The 20,234-nt window shown below is 38.3% G+C and overlaps 1 protein-coding gene across 1 annotated transcript; it reads left to right on the top strand.

The window, feature by feature from the left end:
• The first annotated feature begins 1,139 nt into the window (after positions 1 to 1,139).
• LOC114760333 (LEAF RUST 10 DISEASE-RESISTANCE LOCUS RECEPTOR-LIKE PROTEIN KINASE-like 1.2) lies at positions 1,140 to 19,571 on the top strand. The gene is made up of 4 exons (XM_028949595.1): positions 1,140 to 1,709; positions 17,962 to 18,000; positions 18,101 to 18,367; positions 18,458 to 19,571. The coding sequence occupies exons 1-4, from the start codon at positions 1,172 to 1,174 to the stop codon at positions 19,375 to 19,377; spliced, it is 1,764 nt and encodes a 587-aa protein (XP_028805428.1). The 5' UTR covers positions 1,140 to 1,171; the 3' UTR covers positions 19,378 to 19,571.
• The last annotated feature ends 663 nt before the right edge of the window (positions 19,572 to 20,234 follow it).

Below are 20,234 nucleotides of genomic sequence, written 5' to 3'. Positions count from 1 at the left end.
CATGATAGCTTTATCTCTATTAAATATATATATATATATATGCTTTTTGAAAAATAACTATTTACATTTATTTTTGTTAAAGTTTAATGAAGGGAACCAATAAAAATCTTGTCCTACTGCCATAAATAACACCGGGGGAGTAAAACGTAAAGGATGGATAAGAAGTAACAAAGCGCAATCATTTGGAAATTCCAACTTCTACATAAATATATTATTTAGTGTTATCAATAAATGCATAACCAATGCACGTATTGACGTATATAACTGAAGTCTTGCAGATATGGAGGACACCCAACGAAGGACCAACCCAGCCCACAGATTGAACGATTGATTAATTTAGTGAATATCATACTACCGCCGGATGCACTTGTGTATTTCTTTATTGGTGCACATCCACCGTTTTCCCCTGCCCCAACAAATCTCACATTATTTATTCACTTCCCACTTGTCCAAGTGCACTCAATATCCTTCAAATTGCTTTATCATATCCTAAACGGACAATCGTTATGAGTAAATGAACGTGTCGCCCACGCGCTTTCCCTTATTTTACTCTTCAAACTTCAATTTATTATTATTATTTCTACTTTCATTCTTGTCTCACAAGTAGCCATCTCATCTTTGGAAAATATATCTTCCAACTTTCAGCTGGACCGGGTCTTCAGTCTTACCAACTTTTTTTCTATCTTTCTCGTACGTTCAACCCAATTCATGCACACAGAAACTTCCTACAAACATATACCAGTTCATTTTTATTTGAATAAAAAGTAAATCTAGTTTATTTTATTCCTCCCCTGAAATGATCATTCTAGACTTTCCTTCCCCTCTTTCTTAGAGCATATAGATTCTTTTCACACTAGCACTATAAATTGGTCCTCTTTTTTCTGTCCTTCTGTGTCTAGATCTATATATTGAACCGTCTTTACATATTTTTTTTAGCAGCAGTTGGTGACAGATTATCATGTCAAAACCCCGGTACTTCATTGCCGCTCTCTCCTTCTTCTGCCTCACGCACAGTATTGCGGAAGTGTCATCTTCTTCAATATGCCCCCCCTGCTGGTTCCGTGATAGAGTTCCCATTCGGTATCCTTTCTGGGTGAACAACACTTCCACCCAAAAATACTGCGGCTACCCTGATTTTGGTCTCAAATGCTCCAAACATGGCCGAACCATCATGAGTCTTCCAAACGACACATACTATGTCACAGATATAAACTACCATAATTATACAGTAACACTTGTGGACACGGATGTGGTGGACCAAACCTGCCCCAGAGCACGCCAAAATGTTAGCTTAGGAAACCTCCCACTGAGTGTTAATAATCACCTGAATATGAACCTGACTTTCTACTTCAATTGCAGCGTATCTAATAAAGTCAATAATCTTCCTTCCGACCCCATACGGTGCTTGAAAAATGAAGGATCGAAGCAGTCATATGTCGAGACGACGTCGTGGGACACATATGGGTTGAATATAGAATGTGAGGAGAAGGTGGTGGTAGTAGTGGTGAAGCAGGAAGAGATCAGTAGTGATACCTTGGCAACTGGGTTTCGTGAAGTTATGAAAAAGGGCTTTGTGCTTGATTGGCGGAGTGCCATGGATTGCTCTGAGTGTGAGATATCTGGAGGACTTTGTGGGCGCAATCCAACCAATCATCAGGCGCTATGCTTTTGCGGGGATGGCAGTATCGCAACCAAAAGCTGCAGCAAAGGTAACTTCTCTTTCTTGTAATTGATCCCATCTGCATCTCATATCTTTCTCTCTCTAATTTCCTGTTAGTGTCTTTGCACATAAATGAAGTGCGAGGCTTAAATTTCATATTAATAAGCAATTTATAGCAAGTAGTTTTCAGCAGTCTGTTGTTGATTTCACGGAGAATTTAGACCGTCATATCCTTGGTCTTTGATTTGAATAGTCTCTTTCTCTCTCTCTTGCTCTCTTGTTGTTGTTGCATGCATGAATGAAATCTGCCATTAATTTGTATGCACATGGAATGAAAGGTAAATTATTAGCACTATTTATTCTGACATGGTATGCCCTGTGAAAACTATGGTAGTAGTTACGTGTAGATGATGAAGCGGTTTTGATGAAACTGTGCCTTAACATATAGGAAGCTCAAATTTCAAACCGACTAATGACTGGTACTATCGTAAGATTGAGTTTTCTAATTGGGACCACTCTCTGGCTAAGTTGTGTTCTGTAGTCTTGCTTGATCTCACGCGGCAGACGAATTCTTTAACATGTGGAGCCCAATTATTGACCTAATACATGTGGAAGTCCAAAATAGCTAAGGCCCAAATAGAAACGAAATAGCCTAATCGAGAGCCCTATTGGAAAGAAACCAAAAAAAGAAAAGGAATTGCTGGTGAGAAAAGAGCCATATTTTGATATTTTTAAAAAGACGACTAATAGATAAATGGGCAATTAGATGCCTTGACTTTTGACCATATGACTAATAAATAAGGAATATACAATGGTCAGCAGTTTGAAATGACATTTGACGGACCGCTTGTATATAAAACTCGTTTTGTTTAATGTCTACCAACAAATGACACATTATTTTATGTGGGAGATAATTATTTCAAAATAATTAGCAACAGAGAGAACCCTTCATCTCTTCCATCAACCTTCGTCTTAAAATCACCCCTCGTGCTCTTTTTTTATTATTATTATTTGGTCATACGCCGTAATGTTGTATAAAAGTCCAGTCTTATATATGGAATGGTCTTCCACGTTTTCTGCGTCATTCATAATATTCGTATTAATCCAAACCAGTAGGTGTGAAGCTAGTGGATATATGAGCTGTCTCCAATTCGTGTGCCCTTCAAGGAGTTAGAGCCATCTAGATTGAGCCTCATGAGGCCAATTACATGCAGGGTTTATAGTTTGACTTTGATTTAATTATATTCTCGTCATCGCTATCGGCCATTCAAACACAGAGCTTCGTTGCAATCATGCCGTACATGGGTCCTCCTAATTGTCTTCTTCCCTCTCAACTCCTCCTCTTCAAGACCTTCCTCTTCTTCATTCTCTTGTTCCCAGAATATTTCGCCATTGTTGATGAACAGTTCTCAGCCTGCGAGCCGTTTAACTGTGGAAACTTCACCAACCTTAGTTGTCCATTCTGGTTCGATTCACGGCCTGAGTATTGTGGGCATCCAAGCTTCAAGCTGGATTGTGAAGGAGACAATGTTACTATGCACATCGCGTCCCAGAATTTTCGTGTCATCGATGTCAATTCAAACACAAGAACTCTTAAAATAACAAGGATGGATTTGTGGGGCACCGACTGTCCGAACGAATCCAACAACATCACCTTGGCTTATGCTTTCTTCAACTACACTTCCAGTAATGTAAACCCTACCATATTATATGACTCTGAATTTTTAGACTACACGCCTCCTCCTGTGAATTTATCGACTAACATGATATTTGACTGCCCCGTAAGTGGAAATCCTCGCAAAGCATACTTTATGCTGATCAGCGACAGATGGTTTAACTGGAGTGCTCTGGGATGCGGAATTAGTATTACAGTTCCTATTCTTGGGGAGGCAGCGAGAAGTTTCATGGAAAATCCTGTAGATCCTAGTCATATTGTAGGTCAAGGCTTTGAGGTTATATGGGAACTAACAGAAGAAGGGCAGTGTGAAGATTGCAGAATTTCAGGGGAGATGTGGGTACGATGTAAGTTTTGGTAGATTCACATGTATCTGTCCTAATCAAAGCTATGAACAACATGGGTTTTGTTTTCCTGATAACCCAGTAGAGGCACCAACGCCAGAACCTTTGTTGCAGTGCACAACAAAGTATGTTTTCTTCTTCCCAGTTTCACAAAACGATGATCCTATTTTGTTTTGGATGCTAGCGTTTGATTTTCTTAAACAGGTTAGGTAGCTTTCCCCTTTCATAGATTAAATTGAATTGGTTGGCTTAGCATATTCTAATATGCAGAATAGGACATTCAGGAAAAATAAATTAAGAAAGACGAGACAGCTATGTGTTAAATAATTATTGGACATCACGTTTTAGGAAGCACCAAAATATGAACTTTATATCTTGACGACGTTGTTGTTACTGTGTTTTTATTAGTAGAGCTGCTAATTCAAATTTGATCTCATGCTCTAGCTCATTTACGCTTCCTAAATCTTAGGAATGAGATTGAATAAATAAAGATTTTAATCTAATCGAGTTAATTTTGTTACAGGAAGAGTAGTGTGTTTGTGTTATGATGAAAATGATGAAAGAGATGAGATTCAACATGGTTTAATATTTTGGCGTCGGTTTAGCATAATGTATTATGCAGAGCAGGATGTACATCTGGGAAAAAAGCTAAACTAAGCAACCAAGTTACATGGCATTGAAGATAGGAAAAGGTAAAAAATTCTGTTAGGTTTGAAATGAGTTTAGGTGCTCATCTTAAGGATGAGCATTCAGAGCTCATCTTAACTGGATCATGCAGATGAGATTTAGATAGTCAAGATTTATTTTTTTAAATTTTTTATAAATAATTATTTTAATTCCGTTAGGTTCTGTCTCTTCTCCTCATCCTCTGTTTTCCTTTAACTGTCAGAATAATAAGTGACTAGACACTCTTATTCTCTAACGTAAGGAATCCCCATAATCGCATGCTTCCATGCACACTCTGCAACTCCTTCTTCTTCTACCTCTTGTTAACACCGACTCTGCCACGATCCCCGAGTTCAAAAGCTGATCACAGATATCGTACCCTTTCGGGGGAGGAAACCGGTTCCATTACTGTGGGAGAGATGGTTTCGAAATCACGTGCGTATCTCCTAACATCGCTTCCATCCAACTTGGCTCTCAAAACTTCAGCTCGATCGATTTCAATCCCCCTCGTTTTATCGTCAAATAGTGTGAAAAGACATCCCAACCTACGACAATTCTTCTTTCCGTTTCACCAACACTTCTTTGGACAGCACTCTGTTTCCTTTCGATCCAACCGTTGTGAACATGACCATATTCTATGACTGTGCCCTTGGGTATTCCATCGGCTGGAGCAACATCACATGTAGGGATGATAGAGAAAAAGCTTGCTTTTTTGGGTCAATTTCTGCTGCCTCGATTCCCAGAACTTGTTGAACACTGTCGGGTTCAACTTCAGGAGCCAGTTACATGGAGTGTCATTGTGGACCCTTTTGGTGGCATTGCATAGTTGAAGACTCCTTTGGATAACGTTTAATGTGCAGAATATTGCAGACTACAGCAACTGCAAAAAATAAATGGAATGGCTCTGCGACTTGCAAATCAGACGGACCTTATGATTTGGCCTGTCTTGCTTTTGCAAGTATGGCTTCTTTCTCTGTTCGTTCTATTAGGCCATTGCTCTGCGACATGCAAATCAGTGTTCTGTTATTGTCATAGGCCTTTTTGATTTGTTACATCTTTAGAGATCACTTAGAAAAACTCCTTGCTAGTTTCCAACAGAGAATCATAGATTTTAGAGTACTCTCCACGAACAAGAGTTGATGATGTCACTAAGGAGACTCTCTGAGGCATTCATGATTCATTCTTAGGAAGTTAGATTTTTCTGTATTTTATTTCAGTTCATTCACTTTCACATTGTTAATTAAGCCTTTAGCTTGTTCGATAGGAATATTTGATAGTTGAAGTCTTAACAAAATTGAAAGTTATTAGTCAAATAAAGTACCCAATCCACGATGAAACAAACCAAAGGCTTGGTCGCCCTATTTGCTCCTATATGATTTATCTGCTATAGTACCCAGCTCATTTTTATTTACCAGTAATCCAACTTCTCTTGGTTGTAGTACGCTCAAATTAAATTTTAATGAGGTAGCTTTAATTATCAATTTGAAAAGTTATCATATTTTATACCAAAACAGTATCTACATCTACAATCAACCTTAAAACTTTGAATAGGGAAAAGAGAAAAGTTTTTAATAGGAAAAAAACAGAAATATGAAACCACACATTTAGAAAAGACAAAACTTAATCATTTACAACTGGAAATTTCCCCAATGTGACCACATTTAAATAGTGACTCCTTAGTGAATTATAAAATATTTCAATTTTATTGGTACAAAAATATTAATAGTAGTGTTAGTATACAGAAGACTATAATGGTATCATTTCAGCAACGAGATTTTTGTTAGAGAGAGTAACTAAAGCTAACAAGTCGGGCCATTTTGAAAATAGTATGAAAACGGAGAAGGGGAGGTGAGTGGTTGTTTCCTCATTGAGTGTTTGGAAGGAGGAATTGAATAGTCAGCACCCTCTTTTTTATATTATTTGTGAAATGGGGAAGAAGAGAGGATTTTTAGGATTGAGGAGGTTTCTTCCTGAAAAATCAAAGAAAAATAGCAGCGTCTCATTGTGAAGTCAAAGTCTGCCTTGACCCAAAACCAAAAGCTGGGACTGATAAATGTTGAGGCAGCATGCTGTCATAAAGCAGGGAGTTAACAATGGAGGCCTATATGCTGTTCCTCACCTTCTCCTTCTTCCTTTCCTCTTTCCCACTTTCCTGCTCTCAACCAAGCAAGGAGTGCCTCCCAACCCCTTGTGGAAAAGTAAGAAAAATCGATTTCCCCTTCTGGTCAGAGACAATTCGACCCGATTATTGTGGCAAACATGGGTTCCGGCTCAATTGTCCCCATGATGAGTATGATTACCCTTCCATTCTAATCGGTTCACAGACTTTCTATGTCACATGGATTAATCTAGACTCTCACACGATGACACTGGTGCGAACGGACTTTGTCTATGATAATTGTTCCTCCTCACATTTGTCCGACACTTCTGTGAGTGCCCCGCTCAATCTCTTCCATTACGACGAGCCATCTGTGAAGAACGTGACCCTATTCTACGACTGCCCACCAGGCCAACCGTTTGGGGGAATCAAATTCCCATGCCGGCCACCGACAAGCTCCAATCCCAGTTCTAACAATTATGCTTTTGCTCCGGAATATGTCGCCAATGACCCCTACCTTGTTGACAAGTGTAAGCATCATATTCAGGTGCCGGTTTCAATAGAAACTTATTACCACGACCCACTAAAAGCTTTAGGTCAAGAGTTTCTTGTGCATTACAACCTAAATGATTCTTCCGGCATGCGCCTCTTCACCTCCTTCTTTCCTTTTTTATGATCTCTCTGTGCATTCGTTACTTGCCAAATTCATACTTAGCTATGCTGTACTTGAGGCTGTGATTATTGCGTATTAATTATTAGTATGGAGACACCTTTATTCAAATTGATTGCCTTCAATTGGATAAAGGGGATAGACGCCTAAACGGCTTGTTTCCAGTAAAACTCAATAAAATGGAATCCATCTTCTCTTGCTTCCATGCTTTAACTCTTCTTGGGATGATCAAGTTTGACACCTTCAGCATCCTTGGTTGCTGATGAGGTCTTCCACTAATCCTCCATCGCTCTTTTAATTTCACCCCGAGAATGGCCGAGCCTTTCCAGGCGGGGTCGTGCCGGACTGGCCCGTAATAGATTTATGAAAATCAAAATAATACTTTTCCATTCCCCAAAAAAAAGGTGTTTAAACTTTAACAAATGATGTTGGCAAAAATTTTTCCCCAAAAATTAGTTTTTTTTCCCGGAGAAGTTAAACTTAATGTGGTTGCTTTCTAAATTATTGATGCGTTTTGAAATTATAAATTATTAGCTTTTTACATATGATAAAAGCATTGGAGACTTGTTATTTTAAAAAAATAAATAATGGTTTTTAAAATTATTTATTATAATTTTATAAATTTTCAATAATAATTGTATTTTTAATAAAATTATATTTTAAAAATATTTAATTATTTTTTCATATAAATCCTAAATCTCATTTTTATCGCAAGTTTATTTCATAGAGAGTGTTATTTTGCACTTCAATTTTTCCAGTAACAAATCATGTGATGCCATAATTAATTTGAGTTCAAATGGGATGAAACTCTTACCAGGCTTGTGTATAATTTGAAAGGGTCAAGGAACGTAACCCACGTTCTATTTACTTCTCAGCAGGATTGGTTTGACTTTTCTTTTCAACGATTCTTTCTATTCTCTCTCTCTCTGCGTGTTTTTCCTTAGTAATAAATTTCTAATAATTTTTGTTCACCATTCATGCTTGAGTTTGAATACTAACTGTCAGATGGCGTCTGCCACGGAACATGCATGTTTCTTCACGGTGTTGTGCATAAATTATGGACAAATTTTCTTCATAAGAAACTTAGGGTCATCGCTAATAAAATAGCTTTAGGGCGTCCATTCCAAGTAAAGAAAATGACTTGTCCAGGCTAGATTACTGAACGAGGGCAACTATTGGTCTGGAAACTGCCTAATACTGAGGGTATTTTGGACATTTTAGACGTCAACCAAGTAGTTTCATTGACTTGCAAGTCATCGTCTTCCACGTTTCCAGTCTAACACGTCTTCCCTATCTTGCACCTCAGCCAAATAGTTAACTTAGTTGGGATGCAGAGTGGGGAACAATAGTGAAGAGGGCAATTTAGGTTTTGCCCTGCACCATTATCGATGATAATGGCCACATCACTCCTACTATTTCTTCTCTGTATAATCTAACTTCAACCGCATCAGATGGATCCTCCATACTTATATTGCAACTTCGCAAGATAATGAACATATATATACAAGAAAGAATGAAGAAAACCTTGACAATTCTACAAAGATGCCAAGAAGTTCAGGAAAACATATATACAAGATGATCTATTAGCTCTGGTCTTTAATATAGAAGTTAGATAATTAATTTACGAATATTAAGAAAATTATATTAGTTATTGTAATTAATAAATATTATCTTTTTTAAAATGCCTTTATTATTTATATTCATTGGAATAAAAACCTTTTAACATATACAATAACCACCATGAGACTGTTTTGAAAAAAAATGAATAAATATGAGAGACAAAATAAATTAGGGTCTTATAATCAAATTAAATCGTTAACTAACTCTTATATTTAAAATCAGAAATAATATTATTTAGCACCCTGATGTCGATTAAAGACCTGTCCATATCTTATCGATTAAAGAAGCTTTCCTGCAAAAGCTTCTTTAGGAAAGCTTCGTTAATCGACAAGATAAAAATGTGTTAGGAAAAATGCCATCCCTTCTCTCAAGGATAATTACAACTTTATTCAATTTCTAATTATCTAGGACCCGAGATGTCTTTTTCTAACAATTATACCAAAGAACCTATTGATTCCCCCACTTGCGAAGTAGGTTTTGTAAGAGATGTCAATCATCGTCCCCCCCTGCAGCTTTCACAAGGAGACACTGTATCGTAAAAACTATTCCCATAGGTGCCAGCTCATGACTGATGTGATCAATGTGTGAATATATGGTATTGATAATTAAACTAGCTTGTCGAGCTACAGCTGAAATTTTAAACTTGGGCTTTGCTTTGAAATGGATTGCACCTGAACCTGATTTTTGATACTGTAAAAAGTAGTAGACGCTGTGGTTTTCTTAAATATAAATTCTGCTGCTTCTATAAGTATACAACTCATCTCAAAAGTTACTGGTAAATGTTAATGCATTCATCTGCATGTCATAATTTCCCATTGCTAAATTGGATAACTTTTTATCTCTGTATTCTTTGTTTTGTTCTTTCTTAATATGCAGATTCTAGCTAGTATTTAACCCCACTTTGCTTTCTTTGTGTGTTATTGCTGGAACAGGACATTCAATGAGAAATAAAGTCATTGTAGGTAATAGATCTACTTTTTGTTCTTTTCTTAACATACTTTGTGTTTCGCTATAGTAGTTTCTTTGACAATTACATTAACTGAAAGTCATTACCATTCTGTATCCCAGGTGGCGTTACTGCTGCAGTTGTTGTGCTTGTCATGCTCATTCTCTTTTATTTCTATCAACGTCGACAGAAGACCACTTATGCAAAGTCGTACGTACAATCACGTACTGCTTCTTCTGTTCCCTCCATGAAGATGGACGATCCTGAGATTAATGCAAGTAGATATTTCGGAGTCCCCGTCTTCACATACAGTGAACTTGAAGAGGCCACTAACAATTTCGATTCAGCCAGAGAACTTGGAGATGGAGGTTTCGGAACAGTATACTTTGGTAATGCTGTGAATTTAGTCCCTCTAGAATCCTGACATTTCATAACTGTCAATACTCACTTTCCTTAATCTTATGATGTATCATGTCCAGGTAAACTTCGGGACGGTCGTTATGTTGCAGTGAAGCGACTGTATGAGAACAATTACAAGAGAGTAGAACAATTTATAAACGAAGTTCAGATCCTGACACGCTTGCGTCATACAAACCTTGTGTCCCTCTATGGCTGCACTTCTAGGCATAGTCGCGAACTCCTTCTTCTATATGAGTACATTCCTAATGGAACAGTCGCGGATCATCTTCATGGCGATCGAGCAAAGCCAGGCTCGCTGCCTTGGAATATCAGAATGAACATAGCTATTGAAACTGCAAGTGCTTTGGCATACCTTCATGCCTCAGACATCATCCATCGAGACGTCAAAACCAACAACATCCTCCTGGACAACCATTTTGTTGTTAAAGTTGCAGACTTTGGATTGTCCCGTCTCTTCCCAGAAGATGTCACCCATATTTCCACAGCCCCACAAGGAACTCCAGGCTACGTTGACCCAGAGTACCATGACTGCTATAAGCTCACTAACAAAAGTGACGTGTATAGCTTTGGTGTGGTTTTGATTGAGCTGATATCATCATTGCCAGCTGTGGACATCACACGTCATCGACACGAGGTCAATCTATCCACCATGGCAATCAACAAGATCCAGAACCGAGCACTGCATGAGCTGGTGGATCCTATGCTGGGGTTTGAGTCGGATCGAAAGGTGAGGAAGATGATTAATGCTGCGGCAGAGCTGGCATTTCAGTGTTTGCAGAATTTGAAGGATATGAGACCTTCAATGAAGGAAGTTCTGGAGATGCTGAGGGATATAGAGAGTGATGGGAAGCATGGGAGCAAGCCCGAGGTGATGGATATTTCTGCAGATCATGTTGGGTTGCTCAAGAATGATCTGCCTCCGCCTTCACTTGATTCTGATTTGGCAAGCAAGTCTACAACTTCAAATTCCAGCAATTGAGTGGTGATCTTTTCTCTTGCTCATCTCAGCAAGTCATATATCCATAATTGTGGCAGTAGTAGTAGCTAATCTACCTATTCTCAGTCTCAAGTTTCTTTCACCTGCCAGAGTGGATAGCTAGGAGAGGATTTGTGGATAGAAAGATAAAAGTTTCCCTGTTTATAATTTTGATCTGTGAAGGAGTTGGTTTTAAATAAATCTTCATCCCCCTCCTATTTTGATCTATTTTGAGATTATAGTGGAACTATAAGTGTAAGCACACCCAATGTGTTAATCCCAAAAAAAATAAAGTAACCCCAGTGAAGAATGAAATAATGCCAACCAATCCTGCTTTATGGAGTTATCTCATAAAGTCATATAGTCCTCCAGGTTCTAATCTTACAGGGGAAGACATGACAGCCTTTGGATACGCTTCCAGTGAATCTCAACTTCCTTTAAAAACACGAACATAGAGAGAGTGTTAGGATTGTTTTTGGAAAATTAGGAAAATAGGAAAAGATGCTTTTTGCGGGTCAGAACCTTGACTTTCTATTTGGGAGAAAGGGGTGGAAAATTAGGGTGGTTGTAGGGTGACTAAGGTCAAAGGCTATGAAGGGTTGTTTTTGATAATGGGAAAGTCACCTTTTTGAGTCTATAAATCAGTTCCTTGGTTCAGCAGGAGGTGTGGAGAATTTGGAATTGAATTTGGCCCCGGGGGAAGATCATAGAAAAAATCCTATAGATCCTAGTCATATTATAGGTCAAGGTTTTGAGGTTATATGGGAACTGACAGAAGAAGGGCAGTGTGAAGATTGCAGAATTTCAGGTGGGAGATGTGGGTACGATGTAAGTTTTGGTAGATTCACATGTTTATGTCCTAATCAAAGCTATGAACAACATGGGTTTTGTTTTCCTGATGACCCAGTAGAGGCACCAACACCAGAACCCTTGTTGCAGCCACAACAGAGTATGTTTTCTACTTCCCAGCTTCACAAAATGATGATCCTAATTTGTTTTGGATGGTAGCGTTTGATTTTCTTAAACAGGTTAGGTGGCTTTCCCCTTTCACAGATTAATTGAATTGGTTGGTTTAGCATATTATAATATGCAGAATAGGACATTTAGGAAAAATAAATTAAGGAAGAAGAGGCAGCTCTGTGTTAAATAATTATCGGGCATCACGTTTTAGGAAGCACCAAAATATGAACTTCATATCTTCACGATATTGTTGTTACTGTGTTTTCATTAGTAGAGCTGCTAGTTCAAATTTGATCTCATGGTCTAGCTCATCTACGCTCGCTAAATCTTAGGAATGAGATTGAATAAATAAAAATTTTAATCTAATCGAGCTAATTTTGTGCTATGGGAAGAGTAGTGTGTTTGTGTTATGATGAAAATGACGAAAGAGATGAGATTCACTGATTCAATATGGTTTAATAATTTGGTATAGGTTTAGCATAATGTATTATGCAGAGTAGGACGTACATTTAGGAAAGAACTGAACTAAGCAACAAAGTTACAAAGCATCGAAAGTAGAAAAAGTAGGAAACTCTATGAGGTTCTGTCTCTTCTCCTCATCCTCTCTTTTCTTGTGACTGTCACAATAAGTGGTTATCGAAAACACCACTAGACACTCTTATTCTCTAACGTAAGGAATCCCCATAATCGCATGCTTCCATGCACACTCTGCAACTCCTTCTTCTTCTTCTTCTACCTCTTGTTAACACCGGCTCTGCCATAATCCGAGTCCAAAAGATGATCACAAATATCATACCCCTTCCGGGGAGGGAACCGATTCCATTATTGTGGGAGAGATGGTTTCGAAATCACGTGCCTGTCTCCTAACATGGCTTCCATTCAAATTGGCTCCCAAAACTTCAGCTTGATCGATTTCGATCCTTCTTGTTATATCATCAAATGGTGCGAACGGACACCCCAAACTACGACAATTGTTCTTTCTGCTTCACCAACACTTCTTTGGACGCCACTCTGTTTCCTTTCGACCCAACCATTGTGACCATGACCATATTCTATGACTGTGGCCCTGGGTGTTCCATCGGCCGGAACAACACCTCGTGCAGAGATGATACAGAAAAGCAAGATTTCTTTTTGGAATTTCTGTTGAATCGATTGCCAGTATACTAGTACTACACAGTGAGGTTCACCTTCATGTGTTTCATTCTCATGGCTTCTTTCTCTGTTCCTTCTATTAGGCCCTGTAGTTGCTCTGCGACATGCAAATTAGTGTTCTATTCTTGTCATAGAATTTTTTGGTTTGTTACACCTTTAGAAAAACCTAGTAACCTCCATGAACAAGAGCTGACGATGTCACTAAGGAGACTCTGAGGCACTCTTGATTCATTCTTAGGAAGTTAGATTTTTCTTTATGTTATTTCAGTTCATTCACTTTCACCTTGTTAAGGCTTTAGCTTGTTCGCTGGGAACATTTGATAGTTGAAAAGTCTTAACATAATTAAAAGCTATTAGTCCAATAAATACCCCATCCATGATGCAACAAACCAAGGGCTTGGTCGCCCTGTTTGCTCGTATATGATTGGTCTTCTATAGTACCCAGCTCAGTTGCCGGTTGGGTTTTGATTTACCAGTAATCCAACTTTTCTTGGTTGTAGTACGTTCAAAATAAATTTAATGAGGTGGATTTAATTATCAATTTGAATAGATATCATATTTTATATCAACACAGTATATACAACCAACCTTAAAACCTTTGAACCGGGAAAAGGAGCAAGTTTGTAATAGGTAAAATGGAGATATAAAATCACGTTTAGGAAAGACAATGCTTAATCTTCATTTACAACTGAAAATTTCCCTAATGTGATTATACTTAAATGGTGACTCCTTATTAAATTATAAAATATTTCAATTTTATCGGTATAAAAATATTATTAATAGTGTTGGTATACATAATTTATAAGAATTTAATGGTATCATTTCAGTATTAAGATTGGTTTTTATAGTGAATCAGTAGTCTCAAGTACAGAGTAATTTGGAGATACTTTGAATTACATCAGGAGGGAAAAAAAAAAAAAAGAGATTGTTGTTAGAAAGAGCAATGGAAGTTAAGAAGGGGGGCCATTAAAATAGTCTGAAAATGGAGAGGGGAAAGCGAGTGGTTGCTTCCTAATGAGCATTTGCAAGGAGGACATTTTCGCTTGTGGCCGCCTGGAGGACGCATTGAATAGTCAACACCTACTTTTTATATACTATTTATCTTTAATATAAGAATTTGTTTAGATTTTATTTTGATTATAAATATAAGATCCTAATTTATTTTGTCTCTCATATTTATTTAATTTTTTAAAAATATTTCTTATAATAATGATAGTTCTAATCAATATATTTGATTAGTAATAATATTTTAGAAATAATAATACTTAATTATTATAAATAACTAATTTAACTAGTTTTTTTATATACCTAAAGTAGTTAATTAATTTTTCTATTAGGTATCGGAAATAGAATTATACACTGCGGGACAAGACTGGAAAAAAAAAAAGTGGAGGAAGATAGGATTTTTAGGATTTGAGGCGTTTTGTCCCTGAAAAATCAGGAAAATGAATGATGATAGAGGATCGCAGCCTCCCATTGTGAAGTCAAAGTCTGCCTTGACCCAAAAGCTGTGACTGATAAATGCAGAGCTAGCCTAGCCTGCATGCTGTCATAAATCGACCAGGGAGTTAACAATGGAGGCCTATATGCAGTTCCTCGCCTTCTCCTTCTTCCTTTCATCCTTCCCACTTTCCCTTTCTCAACCGGAGAAGGGATACGGGGAGTGCGAACCATCCCCTTGTGGAAAACTTGGAAATATCGATTACCCCTTCTGGTCAGACGAAAGTTATTGTGGCAGGCCTGAGTTCCACCTAGATTGTCCCCAAGATGAACATAACTTCCCTTCCATTCAAATCGGTTCACAGATTTTCAATGTCACACAGATTGAGCCATCCACTCACAGGATGACACTGGTGCGAACAGGCTTTGTCTATGTTAATTGTTTTTCTTCTACGACGAACACTTCTGTGAGCACCCGTTTCAATCTCTTCCCTAATGATGAGCCATATGTGAAGAACGTGACCCTGTTCTACGGCTGCTCAGGCGCCGTGAGTGGGGGAGTCCAATTTCTATGCGACTCTCGGACAAGCTCTCTTTATCTTTCTAACAACTATGCTGTCTATTCGGAAGATCTCGATCCTGCAATGATACTTGGCCCGTACAGTCCTATCAGTTGTAAGAATCATGTTCAGGTGCCGCTTTCAATAGAATCTAATGGGTATACAGATAAAATCCAAGCCCTTCATGCAGCTTTCGGTGGAGGGTTTCATGTGCAGTATGATGTCGATGAGTCTTGTGGAAAATGTCGGGAGTCTCATGGAAAATGTGGATCGAATGATACGTCTCCGTTTGTCTGCCATTGCCTCGATGGGTATCATCCTCTTAACTGTTCTGTTTCTTCCGGTCCTTCCGATCGTTCCAGTTCTTCCGGTAAGCGCCTCTCCTCTTCTCCCCTTTTCTATCGTCTCAGAGTTTTTGCTTATTGCTTGCCACGCCATATTTATGCTTAGCTATATGCTGCGCTTGTGCTGCGATGATTGCATATTATTAGTTTAGACTTTAGAGACGCCTTTATTCAATTTGACTGCCTTCAGTAAGATAAAGAGAATAAACGCCCCAACGGCTTGTTTCCACTTCCGGTGAAACTCAATTAATTGGTAATTAGACAGCTGAATCACAGCCGGAACCTATCTTCTGACCAGGTACGATGAACCCATCTTCTCGTGCGATTATGCTTTTAGTTTTCACGGGGACGATCAAGTTTGATATTTCCAGCATCCTTTGTTCTTGTTGAGGTCTTCCTGTAATCCTCCATCGCTCCTTTTCTTTCACCCGAGAATGGCCGTACTTTTGCAGCCGGTGGGGCCATCGCGGCAGTTCATAGATTTATGAAAATTAAAATGATACTGTTCCATAAAAAAATTAAAATAATACCTGGAATACTGTTTAAAACTTTCATAACATAGTGTTTTTTTGTTTTTGGGAAGAGGTGAAGATTAATACAGTTGCTTTCTGTCTGGGGAGAAAAAATAGTTGCTTTCTGAACTATTATTGTTTTAAAATTTAAATTATTAATTTTCTTAGATATTATAGCGGTATGGGAGACTTTTAATTTTTAAAAATATTCATATCATGTTAATATATTTTATAAATTGGCAATAATAATTATCATTTTAAAACTATTTTTCTATATAAATATAAATCTCATTTTTATCGGATGTTTATTTGGGGGAATAAATTCTTACTAAGCCTGAGTTTTGATTTGAAAGGCCCTGTTTCTACCTTTGATTTGAACGGGTCAAGGAACGTACATCCCGCGTTCTGTTTACTTCTCAGGATTGATTTAACTTTTCTTTGCTTGGGATTCTATCTATTCTCTCTTCTTTTGTGCGTTTTAATACGTTTCTAATAATTTTTGGTCCACATTCATACTTGAGTTTGAATATTAATTGTCAGATGGCATCTGCCACGAACATGTTTCTTCACTATGTTGTGCATAAATTATGGACGACTTTTCTTGATAAATGTCCAAGTCAACTTCAACTCTTGCCCAGCAGAATTGAAGTAGGATTTGCCGTGTGTGCGTGGGCGAGAAGCTAGTACTCCATCCAACCATTTATGAGAAGCTAATTAAGTGTCATTGTCAATAAAATAGCTTTAAGACGTCTATTAAAAGTAAAGAAAATGACTTCCCAGGCAAGATTACTGAACGAGGGCAATTATTAGTCCGGAAACTACTTAATCTTGAGGGTATTTTGGAGATTTTTGATGTCAACGAAGTAGTGGCCTTGACTTGCAAGTCATGGAATTCCATATTTCCAGTCTGGCACGTCTTCCTTATCTTGCACCTCATAGCCAGATATTTAACTCAAGTGGGAGGTAGAGTGGGGCCATTTACGTGTTGCCCCGCAGTAGTGTCATTGTGATGCCACCATTACTGAGGACGATGGCCACATCACCTGTGCTTTTTCTTTTCTGTATAATCTAACTACAACCACATCAGCTGTAGCCACTTCTATTGCAAAATAATGAATATAGTTTACAATGAGGATTTTTGGCTGGTCCTTGCTGGCCCCTCCCACCAGAAAGAATGAAGAAAACCTTAACAAGTCCGCAAACATGCTGAGAGGTTCAGGAAAACAGATGTGCAGGATGATGTATTATTTAGCACCCTGATGTCGATTAAAGACCTACATATATATCTTATCTTGTCGCTTACACTTTATCTTGTCGATTAAAGAAGCTTTCCTGCAAAAGCGACCTCAGCATATAATCAAAACTTTATTCAATCTCTATTTATCTCGGATCATGAGATGTCTTTTTCTACAACTGTACCAAAGAACCTATAGATTACCCCGTTTACGAAGTAGGCTGTGTATGAGATGCTAATCTTCTTCTTCTTCTTCTTCTTTTTTTTTTCTTTTGCTGTTTTTCAAAAGGAGGCACTATATCATAAAAACTACTACAATAAATGCCAGTTTATGAATGACGGGATCAATGTGTACATAAATGGTATTGATAATTAAACTAGCTTGTTGCGAACGAGTGACAACTGAAATTTTAAAGATGGGGTTTGCTTTGAAATGGATCCCACCTGAACCTGATTTTCAGTACTGTGTAAAAGGTGGTGGACGCTGTGGTTTTGATAAACATAAATTATGCTGCTTCTGTAAGGATGTAACCCATCTGAAAAGCTAGCGGTCATTATAATGCATTCATATGCATATCATAATTTCCCATGGCTAAATTGGATAAATTTTTATATTGTATCCTTTATTTTGTTCTTTCTTCGAAGTATTTAACCGCACTTTGCTTTCTCTGCGTATAATTGCAGGAAGAGGGGGATTTTCATTGAAAAATAAATTCATTGTAGGTAATAGATCTGCTTTTAGTTCTTTTCTTGACTTACTTTGGGTTTCATAGTTTCTTTGGCAATTATATTAACTGAAAGCCATTACCGTTCTGTTTTCCAGGGGGTGTAACTGCTGCAGTCGTTGTGCTTGTCATGCTCACTCTCTTTTATTTCTATCAACGTCGACAGAAGACCGGTTATGCAAGGTCATACATACAATCACGTACTGCTTCTTCTATTTCCTCCATGAAGATGGACGATCCTGAGATTAATGCAAGTAAATATTTCGGAGTCCCTGTCTTCACATACAGTGAACTTGAAGAGGCCACTAACAATTTCGATTCAGCCAGAGAACTTGGAGATGGAGGTTTTGGGACAGTATACTTTGGTAATCCTACGCATTTGGTCCCTCTAGAATCCTAACATTTCATAACTGTCATTATTCTTTTTCCTTAATCTTATGATGTATCATGTCCAGGTAAACTTCGGGACGGTCGTTATGTTGCAGTGAAGCGACTGTACGAGAACAATTACAAGAGAGTAGAACAATTTATAAACGAAGTTCAAATCCTGACACGCTTGCGTCATGCAAACCTTGTGTCCCTTTATGGCTGCACTTCTCGGCACAGTCGCGAACTCCTTCTTGTATATGAGTACATTCCTAATGGAACAGTTGCGGATCATCTTCATGGTGATCGAGCAAAGCCAGGCTCGCTGCCTTGGAATATCAGAATGAACATAGCCATTGAAACTGCAAGTGCTTTGGCGTACCTTCATGCCTCAGACATCATTCATCGAGACGTCAAAACCAACAACATCCTCCTGGACAACCAGTTTGTTGTTAAAGTTGCAGACTTTGGATTGTCCCGTCTCTTCCCAGAAGATGTCACCCATATTTCCACAGCCCCACAAGGAACTCCAGGCTACGTTGACCCAGAGTACCATGAGTGCTACAAGCTCACTGACAAAAGTGACGTGTATAGCTTTGGTGTGGTTTTGATTGAGCTGATATCATCATTGCCAGCTGTGGACATCACACGTCATCGACACGAGGTCAATCTGTCCACCATGGCAATCAACAAGATCCAGAACCGGGCACTGCATGAGCTGGTGGATCCTATGCTGGGGTTTGAGTCGGATCAAAAGGTGAGGAAGATGATTAATGCTGCGGCAGAGCTGGCATTTCAGTGTTTGCAGAATTTGAAGGATATGAGACCTTCAATGAAGGAAGTTCTGGAGATGCTGAGGGATATAGAGGGTGATGGGAAGCATGGGAGCAAGCCCGAGGTGATGGATATTTCTGCAGATCATGTTGGGTTGCTCAAGAATGATCTGCCTCCGCCTTCACTTGATTCTAATTTGGCAAGCAAGTCTACAACTTCAAATTCCAGCAATTGAGTGGTGATCTTTTCTCTTGCTCATCTCAGCAAGTTATATATCCATAATTGTGGCAGTAGTAGTAGCTAATCTACCTATTCTCAGTCTCAAGTTTCTTTCACCTGCCAGAGTGGATAGCTAGGAGAGGATATGTGGATAGAAAGATAAAAGTTTCCCTGTTTATAATTTTGATCTGTGAAGGAGTTGGTTTTAAATAAATCTCCATCCCCCTCCTATTTTGATCTGTTTTGAGATTATAGTGGAAATATAAGTCTAAGCACACCCAATGTGTTAATCCAAAAAAGATAAAGTAACCCCAGTGAAGAATGAAATAATGCCAACAAATCCGACTTTACAGAGTTATAAAGTCATATAGTCCTCCAAGTTCTAATCTTACAGGGGAAGACATGACAGGCTTTGGATGCGTTTCCAGTGAATCTCAACTTCCTTTAAAAACATGAACATAGGGAAAGTGTTAAGATTGTTTTTGGAAAATTAGGGAAATAGGAAAAGATGCTTTTTGCGGGTCAAAATCTTGACTTTCTATTTTGGAGAAAAAGGTGGAAAATTAGGGTAGTTGTACGGTGACTAAGGTCAAAGGCTATGAAGGGTTGTTTTTGATAATGGGAAAGTAACCTTTTTGAGTCTATAAATCAGTTCCTTGGTTCAGCAGGAGGCATGGAGAATTTGGAATTGAATTTGGCCCTGGGAGGGGAATAGAATCAAGTCACCAACCTCTCGAAAGTTGGCAAGCATAATCAGTTGTAGCGTGTGCTTTGTGTGTGGCTTGTGTCTTTGTTCAGTGTTCTGTTTCTGGGGCGTGGTAGTATGAATTTGTAACTGTTATCCTCTCCTCAATGCGTAATTAAGGATGGAAG

The sequence above is a fragment of the Neltuma alba genome, unplaced genomic scaffold (genome assembly GCF_004799145.2).
Source record: "Neltuma alba isolate B1F8T4 unplaced genomic scaffold, ASM479914v2 tig00010970_pilon, whole genome shotgun sequence".
In the NCBI taxonomy this organism is placed as follows: Eukaryota; Viridiplantae; Streptophyta; class Magnoliopsida; order Fabales; family Fabaceae; genus Neltuma; species Neltuma alba.
The sequence above is the reverse complement of the archived record's forward strand: the minus strand, read 5'-3'. Positions and strand labels throughout refer to the sequence as shown.